We start from the raw sequence: 15,252 nt of genomic DNA, 5'->3' as shown, positions 1-15,252 counted from the left end.
CATTTTTCTAAGTAGTATGGTTTGAGAAATTTTTTAGGGTTAAATATGTTTTTTATTACTTGTTTTTTAGTTTTGTTTTGCCTTGTTAATTATCAAATAACCACATTAGTTTGCAAAATTGTCGCAAGTGGTATTTGTGGACATCTATAAATGCACTTGATATCCACCCACGTGGTCGATGCCACCCCATTAGTGAGTGGTGAAGTGGATTCGACTCCATGGTGGCTCGTAGGAGAGATGTCATAAAACAACTTGAGACAGCTTAACCCATTAACGATATCAGTGATTGTGACATCTTTTGCAATCGCAATCTTATAGCGTTTTTCTAAGCAGTATGGTTTGAGAAATTTTTTACGGTTAAATATGTTTTTTATTACTTGTTTTTTTGTTTTGTTTTGCCTCGTTAATTATCAAATAACCATGTTAGTTTGCAAAATTGTTGCAAGTGGTATTTGTGGACATCTTATAAATGCACTTGATATCCACCCACGTGGTCAGATGCCACCCTATCAGTGGGTGGTGAAGTGGATTCGACCCCATGGTGGCTCGTAGGAGAGATGTCATAAAACAACTTGAGACAGCTTAACCCGTTAACAATACCAGTGATTGTGACATCTTTTGCAATTGCAATCTCATTGCGTTTTTCTAAGCAGTATGGTTTGAGAAATTTTTTAGGGTTAAATATGTTTTTTATTAGTTGTTTTTTTGTTTTGTTTTGCCTTTTTAATTATCAAATAACCCTATTAGTTTGCGAAATTGTCGCAATTGGTATTTGTGGACATCTTATAAATGCACTTGATATCCACCCACGTGGTAAATGCCACCCCATCAGTGGGTGGTAAAGTGGATTCGAACCCATGGTGGCTCGTAAGAGAGATGTCATAAAACAACTTGAGACAACTTAACCCGTTAATGATACCAGTGATTGTGACATCTTTTGCAATCGCAATCTCATAGCATTTTTCTAAGCAGGCCATTCACTAGTCTGTCTCAAAAATCATCATTTTTTTCAACTTTTTTCTATGGCCGTGTGCCAAAAAATATTCAAGCGAGTTATTTATTAGGCACATTTTTGGATGGTGTTAGATTTTATGTTACATTTGTAATGTTTGTATTGAAGTCTTGTTAGAGGTGCCTCACCAAATAATATTTCATTTGCACTAAAAAAAAAAAAAAAAAAAAAAAAAAAAAAAAAAAGGAAATCAACGGCCATGTTGTTTAGAGTTGATTTCATTTTTTTTTTTCCTCTCCGTTAAAAAGGATAAAAATAAAAACACTTTTAAACAGCAATCATTAGGATAGTTTTCTTAATTCTTGTGCTAAAAATAATAGAAGGATAACTTTTAGAATAAAACACTAATCAAAACACTTGCCTTTTCTCCAAGTTGTCTGAGAAAAGCAAAGATTGTGTCATGTGTCCGGTATGCACATGACACAAGCTAGAAGTGGAAAGTTAAGAGTCATTTTAGAGATATTTAAGAGATTGTTTAAAGTTGCGTTATGTATGGTAAAAAATATTTTTAATACATAAAAAGTTGTATTAAACCAAAAGCTGGCTTGTTTGATAAAAAATTTTTAAAGTACTTTGACTTTTTTACTTTAAAATTTGCCAAAACATGCTTTTGAAAAAAACTTAAAAATAAAATTTTTGTCAAAAAAACGCTTCTTGACTTAAAAACTCTATTTATCGAATACAATTTCAAACATGCTTTAATACTCTCATATTGGAAGACGTGATGTCTCCAAGTTGTCCAAGAAGAGCAAGGCTTAAGTCATGTATCCAATGTACATAAAACACAAGCAAGGAACCCAAATCAACTTGTCTCCTGTAATTGGAAATGCTTAACACTCAACTTGTCTCCTGTGTGCTCAAGCAAGGAACCTGAATCAAAGCCGTACGAGTAGTAGAATCATGGCTTTTAGTTTCTCAATCCTTTCACTAAGAATTAGCAAATATGTTTTAATCAATGTTTTTTATTTTATTTTATTGCCATTATAGAAACAAGGTTTTAGTGTTTTATTCTTTGAAAATAGTTTTCTAGTTGTCTTTCCAAACAGCTGAAATGTGACCTTAAGCATTTGGTGAGTTATAGGTCCCATTGCTCGGATATGGTTTTGAAGGAAAAAGATTGGGTGCAATTAATTATTTGGATAAAGTTTTCCTCCAAACTAGGTTGAAAAAATTTCTTTCAACCTAGTCTATAAAAATAACATGTAGCCATTTTTTTAATAACAAGTGACATGAGTTTTTAATAAAATTTATTCTAATTTTGTCACTGTTATTAAAAAAACATGTACATCTCACATGTTTATTGACACATGTCAAACCCAAATATATAGCCAACACCAACGCTATTTCTTGTCCTAACCAAAACTGTCTCAAACACCCAATAATGCCTGCATTAACAATTACACAAGTTCCACATCCTTTGAAAAAGCTTTGATATTACAGTCTACCTGAAGAAATAGCAAGAGAGACCAATCCATATTTTTCAACACCAAATAAAGCTTAGCTGAAAAATCACCTGCATGTATTGACAAAGCTTCTAAGAAACATAAAATAGCATAATTCATACAAAATAACCAGGGTAAGCTGATGAAATAGTAGGAACCAACTGATCCATTAGCGTAAAGAAGATGATCTTTTTTTTGATAAGAAGATGATCTTCTAACCATACAATTGCAAATCATGCTACTCCTAAACTCTCTCGGATTGTATTGTTTTGACTCATACAATCAAAACTTTTAGGCAGTGTAAGCTATGGATAAGGCTCACCTTAGACATCAATGCCCTAATAGCTTCTTTGAAAGACTTTGACCGCAATTCCCAAAAAGCCTCTTTTCTCACATATTTGCATTCCCAGTAGCTTCCTCGTCATTTTTCCTACATTTAAGGATTCAAACTACTTTCTGCTTCCCTATGTCAAAATACACCCCAATAGCTTCCCTTAATCATTTCTTATATTATTAAAATATTTGTTTTTTTTGAATTATATTATATATATGAGAGGAGAGAGAATTGTAAGAGAGAAGAGAGAGGAGAGAGAAACATTTTTTTATTTTAATAATCATGAGGATTGCAATAGTGAAACCCTATACTTTGGATTCCACTGTAGTAATCCTCATGGTTGAGGCTCATTTAGGGAGGAGTAATGCTAGGTACCATCTTTTTATCCTCCTAAAGTTGATGTAACTTTTAAAATCACCATTAAATTTTAGATAAATCACACTTGAATTTTAATTCAATTGTGATTTTAAAAGCCACATTAGCTTTAGGAGAATTTTAGGAGAATAACAAGATGGAAACTACCATTACTCTTTAGGGAGTCTGCTGTGGGGAGTCTGGGAATGCTCTAAAATGCCCTAAATTACAATGCATCCTTCCATCCTCTACTTGCCACAAAACACTAGTATTAGCTTGCCTACAAACATTCCACTACCGTCCATTAAGGGACCACCAACAAGAATCATCCATTTTATGGTAATAACAAAGACCTACCCCCTTGTTCTGTAAATGCACTATGCCAATCACAAAGACCTACCCCTTTCCTCCCTCTCCAACCCATAATTGTTTACTATAAACAAGCATTTAGGACCTGCCAACATCTTCTGAATATCTGCTAAGCAATTGGGAGAGAACGAGGGAAAGAATAACAGGCAAAAGCCAAAGTATATCTCGTCCATCATATAGAGTTCGGAGAAATTGCTGAACAAGCTCCTGCCCTTCTATGAAACTTTACAACACTAGAGAACCAGACAGAAGTCCATCTAAACTATGATCAAACGCCAAACTAACGAAACCATTTTTTCTTCAGAGTTAAAATCTATCCAGACTGTAAGTTCTCTGAATAGGCAGCATATATAATAAGTAAGTCATTTGGGCTCAGAGCAACTGGAACAGCTCTAGCGCCGAAAAACAAGGCACAACACACAAAACGCACCCACCAGCATAATCAAATCACCCAATTGAAACTAGATAGCAGAAACCCAATGAAAAAATTGGGGGTAAAAACAAAGAGCCGTAACAAAAATATCGGATTGAACCAAAAATAAGTCTAACCCATTACTTGAGATACCAAATAAACTTCAAAATCTCCTCAGGAGTTCACAACTGATAAATCCAAATCTTTCAGTCTCACAAAAATAAACTAAAGTGCTTAAAACAAAATGCAATAAAGCCAGGTTCATCCACCTTAGAACCCGAGCTTGGTGCGGCGCCAATGCCTGCGCTTAGCGTTGTACCTGAACAGAACACAAAAAAAGATACCGTATCAGGCAAAAACTGGTGTTTCAATAAATCTCTAATAAAAACAAAGTACTGAAATTGTGAAAAAATAAAAAGGTGAGGCTTTTGGTACCTGATGGTGTTATCCGTCCTCATCCGGATCCAGTGAGGAATGGGTCGGTTCTGCCTCATCTTCTTGGCCAGCTTCTTCTTGATCATGAAGGTCTTGTGCGACGGCTACGCAAACCACAGCTCATATCAAGCTCAAGTCGAATAAGGTACAGATCCAACACAAATCACACACATACAGAGAGACAGATGATTTACCATTTTCACTGTGCGAGGTCGGGGCCGAGAGGGACGAGCTGCAGAAGGAAACCCTATCGATTGCAGGAAACCCTAATTCGTGAAATCTCGCACTTTATAGTAGCGAGCTTTCTTCTTCTCTTTTCTTTTTGGGTTGGAAGAGTTGGGCCTGTTCCGGGTATTAAAGAGGCTAATAGTACAAGAAGTACTGGGCCTGCATACCAAAGGCCCATAAAAAATTTCTAAGAACGTTTATGCGGACCGGGGTCTTCTTTAATCATGACTTTTTATGAATTTTGATTAAATGATGATTTTTTAAAATTATCTTATTTTTTGAATGACTTAAAAAAAATTTATAGAATTACTTATTACTTTAGCTTAAGGCTTACTTGTTATCACGACTTACAATTCTGAAATGAAATTAGCGGGTTAGAGTCGAGATGTTCGACCTATTTAATTAAATTGATGGGTTTATAGTTGATCTATATAGTTTTATATTCATATTTTGACATGGCTCAAACCTGATATGAACCCAACACAAATTAACGAGTTATTGTTAAAAAGTCTAACCTATATAATCTTATATTCATACATTAATACGACTCTAATCACATACAGAGACAAATTACCATCCCTAACCCTACCCCTCTTTAGAAAAAGGCAATGACAGAGAGATCCAAATCATACTCCTTAAACGGAGCAGGCCAGGCCAGGCCCAGGCGCAGACCCAAGGACCGGGAATCCCAGTCCTCACGGCTCACAGCTCTACAGACTACAGTATTATAGGTTTCACGTGCCAGAGCGCGCGTGTCGCTTTCGAAAAAAGTACCTCACCGACGTTCTCTTTCTCCTTCTCATCTGTACTTGAAATCCGCACACTATAAATTCCCCCCCAAACCTCTCACTCATGCTCTCACTCGCACACTCAGTCACTCTCCCTCTCTCTCTCTATATCTGTCTCTTCCGATTAGGGTTCTTGACTACTGTGGTGTCAGATTCGGTCATCTGATCAAACGGTTGCGATCTATCCACGGAGATGCCTCGCAAATCGAAAAGAAAAGCGTCCGCACCAGCCGTCAAATCGTCTGACGTCGACCCAGCTCCTCCCGGTACTCCAATCCTCCGAAATTCTCTGCACTTTCTGATTGGTTCCCGAGGAGGAAAAGAAAAGAAAGGAATTAAAATTTGAAGCTTTAAAACTTATAATTTGGGTAAAAATCGAGTAATTTGGATGCCGGAGAATTCCTTGGCTGAGCTAACCTTACCAAGAAAGGGATAGAATTTGAAAAAAGGAGAAGGATTTAAAACTTGATCTTTGCCTTCTGTATTCTTTTGTTTTCTTGGAGACCAAACAGGGAATTGCTTTTCTTTTCTTTTCTGTTTTTAAATGTTTGCTCGCTATTTTTACCGTCCCTTTCTGTGAATCTGATTAATATTTACTTTTTCTGGGTGTGGGCTGGCTTTGATTGCTTTTTTATTTAATTAATTAAAACAATTTGTTGTCAATTGTAGAGGTCAATGGCTTTTTGCGGTGTGCTGTAATAATGATCAGCCTCTGTTGTTGTTGTTGTTGCGCGTTTTTTTTTTTTCCAAATAATTTTCCTCAAGAATGCATTATGTGTCCCCTATTGTTCTTGTTGTATTTGTTGTGTATGTATATGGATGTGATAGAAAGGCGTGGCCTTGTTGATCTGTACCTTTAAATTTCTAGTTGCTGTTGATACTTCTGCGTTTTGTGGCAATGCATGCAGGGGCTTAGCTAACTTCATGTTAAGCATAGACTAAAAAGAATTTTTTTTTAAAAAAAAAAAATTGAATTTTTGCAAAATAGAGGCTGAATTGGTCAAAAGGTGATCAAATACTCCCGGATCGGATCCGCTTGCATGCTAGAATTGCTGCAATTTGTGCACGGGTCAACCTGTCCAACCAAGTAGTTCTGCACTTTGCTAATTCCAATCCAATGCTCCGATTGCATGACCCTTCTACACAGTCGTTGCTTTAGGCCAATCAAAACGGGCCACATGTGCTTGTGGGTCCTACTTGTTTTCCACACATTCATGGGAAAATCCTCACATGTCATGCATGCCATATATTGGCATTAGGCGCAACTTCCTTGTATGATATTATTGTTGATTTTTCTTTTAAATGGGTGGACTGGAATTACTATCTTGCCCTTCATATGTACGAATAAGACAGACTGCTTTGCCAAAAAGTGTTCTGGAACATGTCATGTTTTGTTGATATTGTAGGGCAGAATGGGGCCACATTTACGTAAATATTTGAATTGATGATCTATGGTTTTTCACCTCACATGGTTTCTGTAAATGATAATAATACCCCTAAATTTGTGTCTGTAGTATCTTATTGCCAAATTGCACATTGGATTGCACATTGGTAAACTATGGTTAAATATAAGAGAAATGCTACACACTCCAACTCTGATACATCTAAGTGCACACTATCTAATGTGGTAGTGAAAATCACTATTGGATCAAAAATTCAATAGTGATAATTTCAAAATTTAATAGTGATTTTCATTTCTATGTGAGGGAGTGTGTACTTGGAAGTGTGGGAGTGAGAATAACATTTATCTTAAATATAATTTTGGGTTGAGTGTGCTCACCTTTTTGGCCATATAAAGCCAACTGTTTAATAAGAATATGCACATTGATGTCATTATCTAATATGGTGGTGCCCAAAGAACTATATGACATGACATCCGGATGATCGGGATAGAGTTGTTTGAAATGGCAATAAGGCAGGAAAAGTCGTATAAGATGTGATGCAGATTGCGTAGCTGTTAGTTTGTTTTATTTTCTAAACTGACTTTATGTTGTTATTTTATTAGGGTTAGGGTTTTGCGAGTCTTTGTGTCGTTATTTTATTAGGTTTAGGGTTTTGAGGGTATTTATGTCATATTTTATTAGGTTTTGGGTTTTGGGCTATAAATATATGCTTATAGCCTCTAGATAAGAGGAGTTTAGGTTGTTTATTGAATTTTGTTGAATAAGAATTACTCATAGGTGAGTTTTCTTCATATTTTTCCTTGAAATCATAGATAGACTCTATATTTTGAGAAGAATTCTCAGATCATTGATAGACTCAAGATCTAGAATTATTTATCCGCTGTTTATTATTTTCGCTACAGCCCACCAAGTCACGCTGCATCAAGATGTCAATAGGCAAGCATTATCTGTTAGATTGAAATGTTGTGAATGATAAGAAGTTATTCACATGTGTGCTTATTATTGAGCATCTTTTAGCTAGTAAGTGCTTCCACTGAAGTACTTTCTGGAAGCTTTTACAGATTAGCAACATGATCATGTTTGAGAATTTCTGCAAAATATGTCCTTATCTCTAGTATTTGAAGTCACAATTCAGAGTGTGAAGCCTTTCCTCAATATTACATGTTTCAGCATTTATTGGCGTAAGCCTTGACTATTGGAACCTTCCTATATCAAGCAAGTCTGTATATCAGTAAGGAAAATAAAATGAATAATTTTGTACAGTTTTTTGTTTTGGTTATTTGATATATATTAGTCTGCAAAGTGTATGGTTTTGCCATCATTTGATTGAGGTTTCCTTGTTTTTTCTACATTATTAAGTGTTCTTACTATTCTATTTCATGTATTAATCCTCAGGTAAAGCTTTACTCAGAAAGATGGGACGAATAGATTGCCTATATGATTTATATGCCAATCAATCTATAGGCCTGATTGAGTAAGTGATTTACAGTTCATCTGTGTTTGTTGTCAGGTTGCTGTTATCTTCCCAACTACTCATCTAAATGTAGTAATTTTGTTGTTTGTTTTATGATTTATAGTTTACCATCTCTTACCCTGGAACTTTTTCTAATGTTTAATATTTGAGTTGGTTACTCATCAGGAACATTCTTTTATTTTATCATTTGCATTGTCTCATTGTGTGATTGCTTTAAGAATTTCTTTTGGGTACCTGGTAGTTCTTTTTCACTACTTGTGCATCGACCAACATAGATCTCCAGTTTCTTGCAAATAGCATGCATGTTTGGACCTTTAATGTGATTTTCTTGTTGCTTGTCAGTTCTTGAGCTTGTAGCTTGAACTATATCCTGTTAGCATTGCTGATCATGGTTTAATCTTGACTTTCATTATGGGATCATGTCATCTGACCTCTGGAGATGCATATTAGCCTCAAAAAGGGTTTTACTATCTAAATACTTGTAGGCCATATGATAATGATCCTTGGTCTTGTTATGAATTTTAATCGCATACTTTAGCTACTACATGGTTAGACTGGTAATTAGCTCCAATCCCATGAGTGGAGTGATCAATCGCGAACATGGAACCAACTCATCGATTAAGAGTTTCCTAACATTATCGGAAGGAGTTCCTTGACATTCTTAATGCAACTTTCTGTTTCATCAAAAAAATTTCCGTTATCTGGATTGTCAGTTTTTAACCTCTAGGGCAGGGATGCTTGACTTGTTTCTAATTCTAAAGTTCAAATGTCAAAAATGTAGTGTTTATGCTCTATATATAATGTGACCTATTTTTAAGATGACCTACAATTAAATGTGGGGTTACTATATATAACACGAAATAGTAGATGGTTTGTATTACACATAAATTATACATTTCCATTGATAATTTGGATGTGCTCCATTTGTGGATATCTTTGAAACCGGTGTGCTCCAGTCCATCAGGTTTGCCAATCCAGGTTAGTGTTTACACTAATGGAAATTTGAGTAAATTAACCTTAGAATCATATGGCCCATTCTTTTGGGGGTGGTGTATTTCTAAATAATTGAACTGTTAGTCTTTTTGATAGAATTGACATTCCAGTCTTTTCCGTCCTTGTTCATCAATATGTGGTTTCAAGCCCATCTGCAACTTGTATCATTTTTTATTATTCCTTCTCAGAAGTCAAGTTTGCTTTATTAATTTTTAATTTTTATTTATTTCTTATTATGGGTAATTTCGTTGCATTTGGTAATAAATGTTAAAAAAAAATGTGCCAGTATGCGTTGTCATTTTCTTTCTTCGATGAAAATTCAGTCAATTTGTTATGATGATACATAGAAAGAATACACATCTCTATCAATTCCTTGATTTGCTGGATGCCATGAATTGAAGAAGTTGATGTAACTCTAGTTGGTCAGATATGCATCCTTACATGGTTATTGATTTTCTCATTCACTTATATTTGCTTGAACAGTCCGGAAGGAATTGAAGCACTTTGTTCTGATGTGGGAGTGGGCCATACTGATGTTAGGATCTTGATGCTTGCTTGGTATGTTGTTTTTTGTGGACATTTTACTGGGCCCATTATTCATTCTGATTTATATCCTAATGTTTATTATAAATGCGCTTGTCTACATTACAGGAAGATGAAAGCTGAAAGGCAGGGTTATTTTTCTAAGGTAAGCCTGAGAGTTGCTTCTCCTGTTGATATTATAACATGTATTCTTATTTCCTGGTTGTCAACCGTATGACATGCTCTGATCCAATGAATGTGTAACTTATTTGATGGCTGACAAATTCACACAAAACACATACTTGTTCAAATATATGCACCCCGAGAATCACTAGTGATGTAGACTACAACGCCTGGGAGTATATGAGGAAGACCCGAATGGATAAGTGTGTGAAGACGCCCCAAAAGATGGTGACACGATCCCAGACTCGCGGCGCAAAAGAAGTGGCCCCTGGAACTGCGATCGATCGCACCTTGATTGCAATTGAGCGCAATTCCCCTGTTTTGGAGGATGAAGTCCTTGGAACTGCGACCGATGGCCCCTGTTTCGGCGATCGAGCGCATGATTGAGCGCAGGAGTCCCTGGAACTGCGACCGCACTTGCGATCAACTAGTAAAGGGAGATACCCAAAGAAAATCTGCCACCTAAGTGAAGAAAAAGAACCTTTAACTGAAAAGGACACCCTCCCACTCTTTATACTTCACTCTTCCACAAACATCTTCTCCCTATGAAAAAGTAAAGTTTCATAGATGAGATCTCAAAATCAAGTATATGCTTATATCTTCTCCCTGTAAATTCTGAAGTTTTCTTTTAAGTTTTGAGATACCTCAAGTGAAAGCCAAGTGGAGGCGAATATTCAAAACTTCTATATCTCTGTGGCAAAAATTTATATGCTGACTTTGAGATAATCAGTCAGTGACATGGGAATCACCCACGACAACCCAGTCTGAGGACCAAGACAGAATAGAAGCTGCAACCTGGAAACGAACTGAGAGGATAATAAGTAACTCTTTTTGTGTAGAGACACATCGTTCCATGGTGGGAGGAAGAATATAGGGATTCATCTGATTTACTGTGAGTATTCAGTTCTGCATGGCTGTCAGTGAAAATGGAAATTTTAGACTGCTCATGAGGGACAAAAGAAGAGCTTTTAGCTGGATAATAAATTATTATTTTGGACAATCAAGGGTTATAATTAAAGGACCTAATTTAGAACCACCTCTTAGGGCCTAGGAACAGTCAAAATTATCTTCCTCTGCCACAATAAGAGACCAGTAAGCAACTCCAAGAGATCTAGGATTAGCGAAAAAGATTTTAAGAGCTGCAAGGTATTTCCTATGTTAATCTAAATATGGGGCTTATTAAGAATTGTAACATACTTCTTCTTCAGGCTTATGGTGAGTGTTAGAACATCCTGCAATGGCTAATGTGGATGACATTCTATCCTTGACATGGCTCTCATTGCACTATCATAGTACTGTTAGTTATATTAGCTATCCAAAAGTGGTTTATACACTACTTTCTTGATTTATTTGAAAATGCCAAAAATTTGCTTTATCTGTATTCTTGTAAACGAAGATTACTCTAGGAGCTCTCAATGTTTCCGTATTTTCAAAATTAACTTTTGGGATGTCTAGGTGGTCCACAGACTTGCCATAATATGTATTGCCTATGCCATTCGTTGATCAAAAGTTACAGTAACTTGAAGTTGTTTTTGTCTCATCTTTTGATGTTTATCAAAATGCTATGATCACACTATTAGGATGAGTGGCGAACTGGCCTGACAGCTCTAAATGTCAACAGTCTGGACAAATTAAAGAAAGCACTTCCAGCACTTGAGAAAGAGGTACGTTTATTCTCTGGGAGTCACCTGGAATAGTTATTTTCAGACATGGCACTGACTGCTTCTGGAAAGGCAGAAAATGGATGATGGTAATGATCTTGATTTTTTGTGTTGAATAGGTGATGAAGCCATCAAACTTCGTGGATTTCTATGCTTATGCGTTTCAATACTGCCTAACAGGTGAGCTTGATGTTGACTGGCATCCAACTTTCAATTAAATGGAAATGACATTTTTTTTTTCTTGATAATGTTCTGTTATCTTCTTGCTCCCTCTCTCCCCCCACTTACGTGTGCGCACTCACACAAATACACACATTGTTTAGCCGGTCTGATGTTGATGATATTTTCAGAAGAGAAGCAAAGGTTTGTAGACGTTGAGACCTTTTGTCAATTGCTGAATCTTGTTCTGGGTTCCAAATTTCCTGCTCAGGTTGATTCAATAACTGAATATCTAAAGGTGGGTTTCTATTATTCTTGGACGTAATCCCAAGTACTTTTTGTTGGTCTAACATTTGTTTCATGATAAGTTTTATGATATGCATGGACTTGAATTTTCTGGCAGCTCCAGAGTGATTATCAGATGCTAAGCATGGACCAATGGATGAACTTCTATCGTTTTTGCTGTGACGTAAGCAATTTTTTTGACATAATTTTCATCATTATTTTTTCTTACATTGATCTCTGGTGTAGTTGAAACCATGAAAAAAGGGAAAAATAAAAACTCCATTGGATAGGTTATATTATTAATCATGCCTACCCCAATAAAACTTCAGTATCCTGATGTCCTTTAATATCATGTCCGATACTGCTCAAGAATGGGAAAGTTGTTCTATACTGGGAAATGTCTTGTGTTTGGATGGTTATACTGTCAATCTGTCATGTTACTTTTGCCTTTCTAATGTTTTTTTTTTTTAAAAAAAAAAAATTTATGTATACTATTCCTGGGATCCATTTATGAGTCTTCTGTGGCTGTAGAGAACTAATTAATCCTGGATATATGCTTCATTCATACAGTGTGGGGAAATGCATGCTATAATTCTGTAATATGTTGCAGTTAATTGATGATAGGTATAATCAACCCCTTTTGCACTGGTGCTTTTAGATACTATTCAAATCATTTGTGTTTCTTCTTTGGCAGATAAGTTTTCCAGACCTTCAACAATATGACCCCCTTGAATCTTGGGCCGTGATTGTTGATAATTTTGTTGAATGGTTGAGAAAAAAGCAAAGCTAATTTCAGTACCTTTGGCCATAGAGGCTAATGCCGATAATAATGGTAATCATTTTAATCTTTTCTTTTCCTTTTCAAGATCAGTTGTCTTGATATTTCAGCTATTGGCCTTCAAAGTGAAGAGAATTTGAATAAGGATGTGTGGTATTATATGCAATCTGCAGGACTTTACAAAAATTTAAGTAGGAATTGTATCTAACAATCAATTGATGCTGACAACATTACTGAAGTCATTTCTCATGTCAAAAAGCCTCACTGTTGGTGGTCTGGACTCTGGAGATGCTTCAGGCATTCTTATTATATTGCTCAAGTTTTGCGGTTTTGTTTTTGTAAACCCTAATATTTTACCACTATAGCTAGGGTTTTCCCCTTGACCCTGTTGACTGGTCAATGATTTTTTTGAGTTAGAAATGAGTTTATACGCGAATTCAGACGAGTACTTTCTATCTTTTGATTTCATTTATGTGATAAATCAGCATGATTTTTTTTATTTTTTTTTTATTATTCTGTTTTGGGATAAAGAAGTCATTCCATTAAAGCATTGAAGTTCGAAACACAGCATTACAGCAACATAGACTCAAGCAACCTAATCAGAGGATACAGCAGACAACATCGAAATGAATCAGCAAATGACTCATTTGCAAAGACTCATTTACTAAGAACATTAAGGGGAATTCCCCATAGGAAACACACAGAAGCCTATTCAATACTATTCTTGGCAGGCATACGAGACTTGCCTTCTAAAAATTCTGCAGTTCCTTTGTAATCAAATATGGTACACTAAGGAATCTATCGAGAGCTAATAGCTGGGTAAAACAGGGTAAATAATGAAAGCTCCAATCTCATTTATCAACTATCCATGCCCTTGATGCTGCATATCAACAAATTCAACAAAATGTTAATAACATGGAAAATCTGCGGAGCCAAATGAACTCTAAATAAACAAGAAAAAGATCTGTGGAATTTTTTTGTTTTTTGTTTTTAACTTTGAGAAAGGAGAATACCTTGTGTCGTAATTTTCCATTCGTTGTCATAACTGATGGCCCAAAAGAAATACCCACGAAGCCCAAGGGCCTGAGCAAACCCAATCTTCATTGTTATCGACAGAGCATCATCGTATCCAACCCACGTTGTCCCGGTAAAAGAATAGACTGATGCAGTGTCCACATCATATGCAATGGTAGCCTTGGTCCTCTTATTGAATGCTTCCACCTCTGAGAAAAGTAGCACACCTTCTTTTCCCGGACCAACACCAATGGCGGGTGCTGCAACCCCATGAAGATTTGGGTCTTTGAGCTTCCATGTTTTCCCATAGAGCGGCAAGCCCATCACCACCTTTCTTCCCGGCACTCCAGCCTTGATCCACGACTTAAGCCCATAGATCGAGCTCAGATTAGTTTTCGGATCAAACAATGCTGCATGGGCCCCCGTCACCGACGTATCCCACGATCCATGATAATCGTAGCACATCACATTGATCCAATCCAAGTTCTCCTTGATTGAAACCGCCGGGTACGAGCGGCGGCTGCCGTGGGTTAAGAAGTCTGCCGAGTAGTACACGGCGGCGGTGAGCAATAGGGGAGGCCTATTTGTGCTCCTAGCCTCCCTTTGGACTGCTTGCCTCCATTCTTTCAGTAAGTGGGCAAAATCATCCATTTCTTTTGGGCTTTCAGGGAACTCCCAATCAAGGTCAATCCCATCAAACCCGTATTTACGCGCAACCTCTATTGTTGAATGTATGAAAGTTCGACGAGAGGAGGCGGCAGAGGCCATGGCAGCAAAAGGGTTGGGCTCAATACCACCGCCACCTATGGAGTAAAGAGTCTTCACTTGGGGGTTCTTGTGATGAAGTGTGGCGGTGAAGTTTGAGAGGATTGCAGCCTCTGAATTTGAAATGTTAAACTCAAAGGTAACATTGTTGGGCACAAGAAAAGCATAAAAGACGTGGGTGAGAAATGATGTGTTTATGGCTGAAGGTGGGAGATTATCTAAAGCCCACGACGGATAATAACCCGCTTTGATGACCGGAGACGCCGCCATGACGCCGCCAGTTCTGGTGGTGATGATGAACAAGGAGTATACAATAGAGAGAAAGTGCACAAATCTGAGGATTAATGCCATGTTAATGTTCGAAGGCTCCCTCCGGTGGAGGAGGATAATAAATATATAAAGAATGACAAGTTGCGATCAATATAAGAAGGGAAATTAATAAAGGCTGATATTTCTTTGTAGATGGTTGGAATTTTGGATGGTTATGGTCATTTATGGGCCTACCAATGAAAGAATAGTATTTATGGTACGACAGCTAGGGTATGGTTTCTAGTAGCAAAGAACAGGAAGAGATAATGTAAGTTGAATAAGAATACCTTAAATTTTGTTAGGTAAAAGCTGTGGGCCGGCTTTGTTGAAGT

At 36.8% G+C, this 15,252-nt stretch overlaps 2 protein-coding genes across 4 annotated transcripts; one reads left to right on the top strand and one right to left on the bottom strand.

Moving 5' to 3' along the window:
• The first annotated feature begins 5,339 nt into the window (after positions 1 to 5,339).
• Positions 5,340 to 13,331, top strand: LOC132184088 (uncharacterized). 3 transcript variants are annotated; one of them, XM_059597575.1, is made up of 10 exons: positions 5,344 to 5,640; positions 8,173 to 8,251; positions 9,728 to 9,802; positions 9,896 to 9,932; positions 11,530 to 11,613; positions 11,730 to 11,790; positions 11,961 to 12,067; positions 12,173 to 12,238; positions 12,749 to 12,886; positions 13,006 to 13,331. In XM_059597575.1, exons 1-9 carry the CDS (start codon positions 5,568 to 5,570, stop codon positions 12,842 to 12,844), a joined length of 678 nt encoding a protein of 225 aa, XP_059453558.1. In that variant the 5' UTR covers positions 5,344 to 5,567; the 3' UTR covers positions 12,845 to 12,886; positions 13,006 to 13,331. The 3 variants fall into 3 exon arrangements, with proteins under 3 accessions (XP_059453560.1, XP_059453558.1, XP_059453561.1); XM_059597578.1 differs by lacking the exon at positions 5,344 to 5,640 and adding an exon at positions 7,593 to 8,008; XM_059597577.1 differs by lacking the exon at positions 13,006 to 13,331 and having other exon boundaries at positions 5,340 to 5,640; positions 12,754 to 12,859.
• A 128-nt stretch (positions 13,332 to 13,459) lies between these two features.
• LOC132184087 (class V chitinase CHIT5b-like) lies at positions 13,460 to 15,002 on the bottom strand. The gene is made up of 2 exons (XM_059597574.1): positions 13,846 to 15,002; positions 13,460 to 13,712 (listed from the first exon to the last, which is right to left on the bottom strand). Exons 1-2 carry the CDS (start codon positions 14,960 to 14,962, stop codon positions 13,684 to 13,686), a joined length of 1,146 nt encoding a protein of 381 aa, XP_059453557.1. The 5' UTR covers positions 14,963 to 15,002; the 3' UTR covers positions 13,460 to 13,683.
• Between the last annotated feature and the right edge of the window lie 250 nt (positions 15,003 to 15,252).

The sequence above is a fragment of the Corylus avellana genome, chromosome ca6, assembly GCF_901000735.1.
Source record: "Corylus avellana chromosome ca6, CavTom2PMs-1.0".
Classification (NCBI taxonomy): Eukaryota; Viridiplantae; Streptophyta; class Magnoliopsida; order Fagales; family Betulaceae; genus Corylus; species Corylus avellana.
The sequence above is the reverse complement of the archived record's forward strand: the minus strand, read 5'-3'. Positions and strand labels throughout refer to the sequence as shown.

Excerpts from the sequence above, each read along its gene's own strand:
- LOC132184088 (XM_059597575.1), top strand. The coding sequence starts at position 5,568 with ATGCCTCGCAAATCGAAAAGAAAAGCGTCCGCACCAGCCGTCAAATCG. Across the intron at positions 9,803-9,895 it reads AGGATCTTGATGCTTGCTTG|GAAGATGAAAGCTGAAAGGC; the intron begins GTATGTTGTTTT and ends TCTACATTACAG. Across the intron at positions 11,614-11,729 it reads TTCCAGCACTTGAGAAAGAG|GTGATGAAGCCATCAAACTT; the intron begins GTACGTTTATTC and ends TGTGTTGAATAG.
- LOC132184087 (XM_059597574.1), bottom strand. The coding sequence starts at position 14,962 with ATGGCATTAATCCTCAGATTTGTGCACTTTCTCTCTATTGTATACTCC. Across the intron at positions 13,713-13,845 it reads ATGGAAAATTACGACACAAG|CATCAAGGGCATGGATAGTT; the intron begins GTATTCTCCTTT and ends GTTGATATGCAG.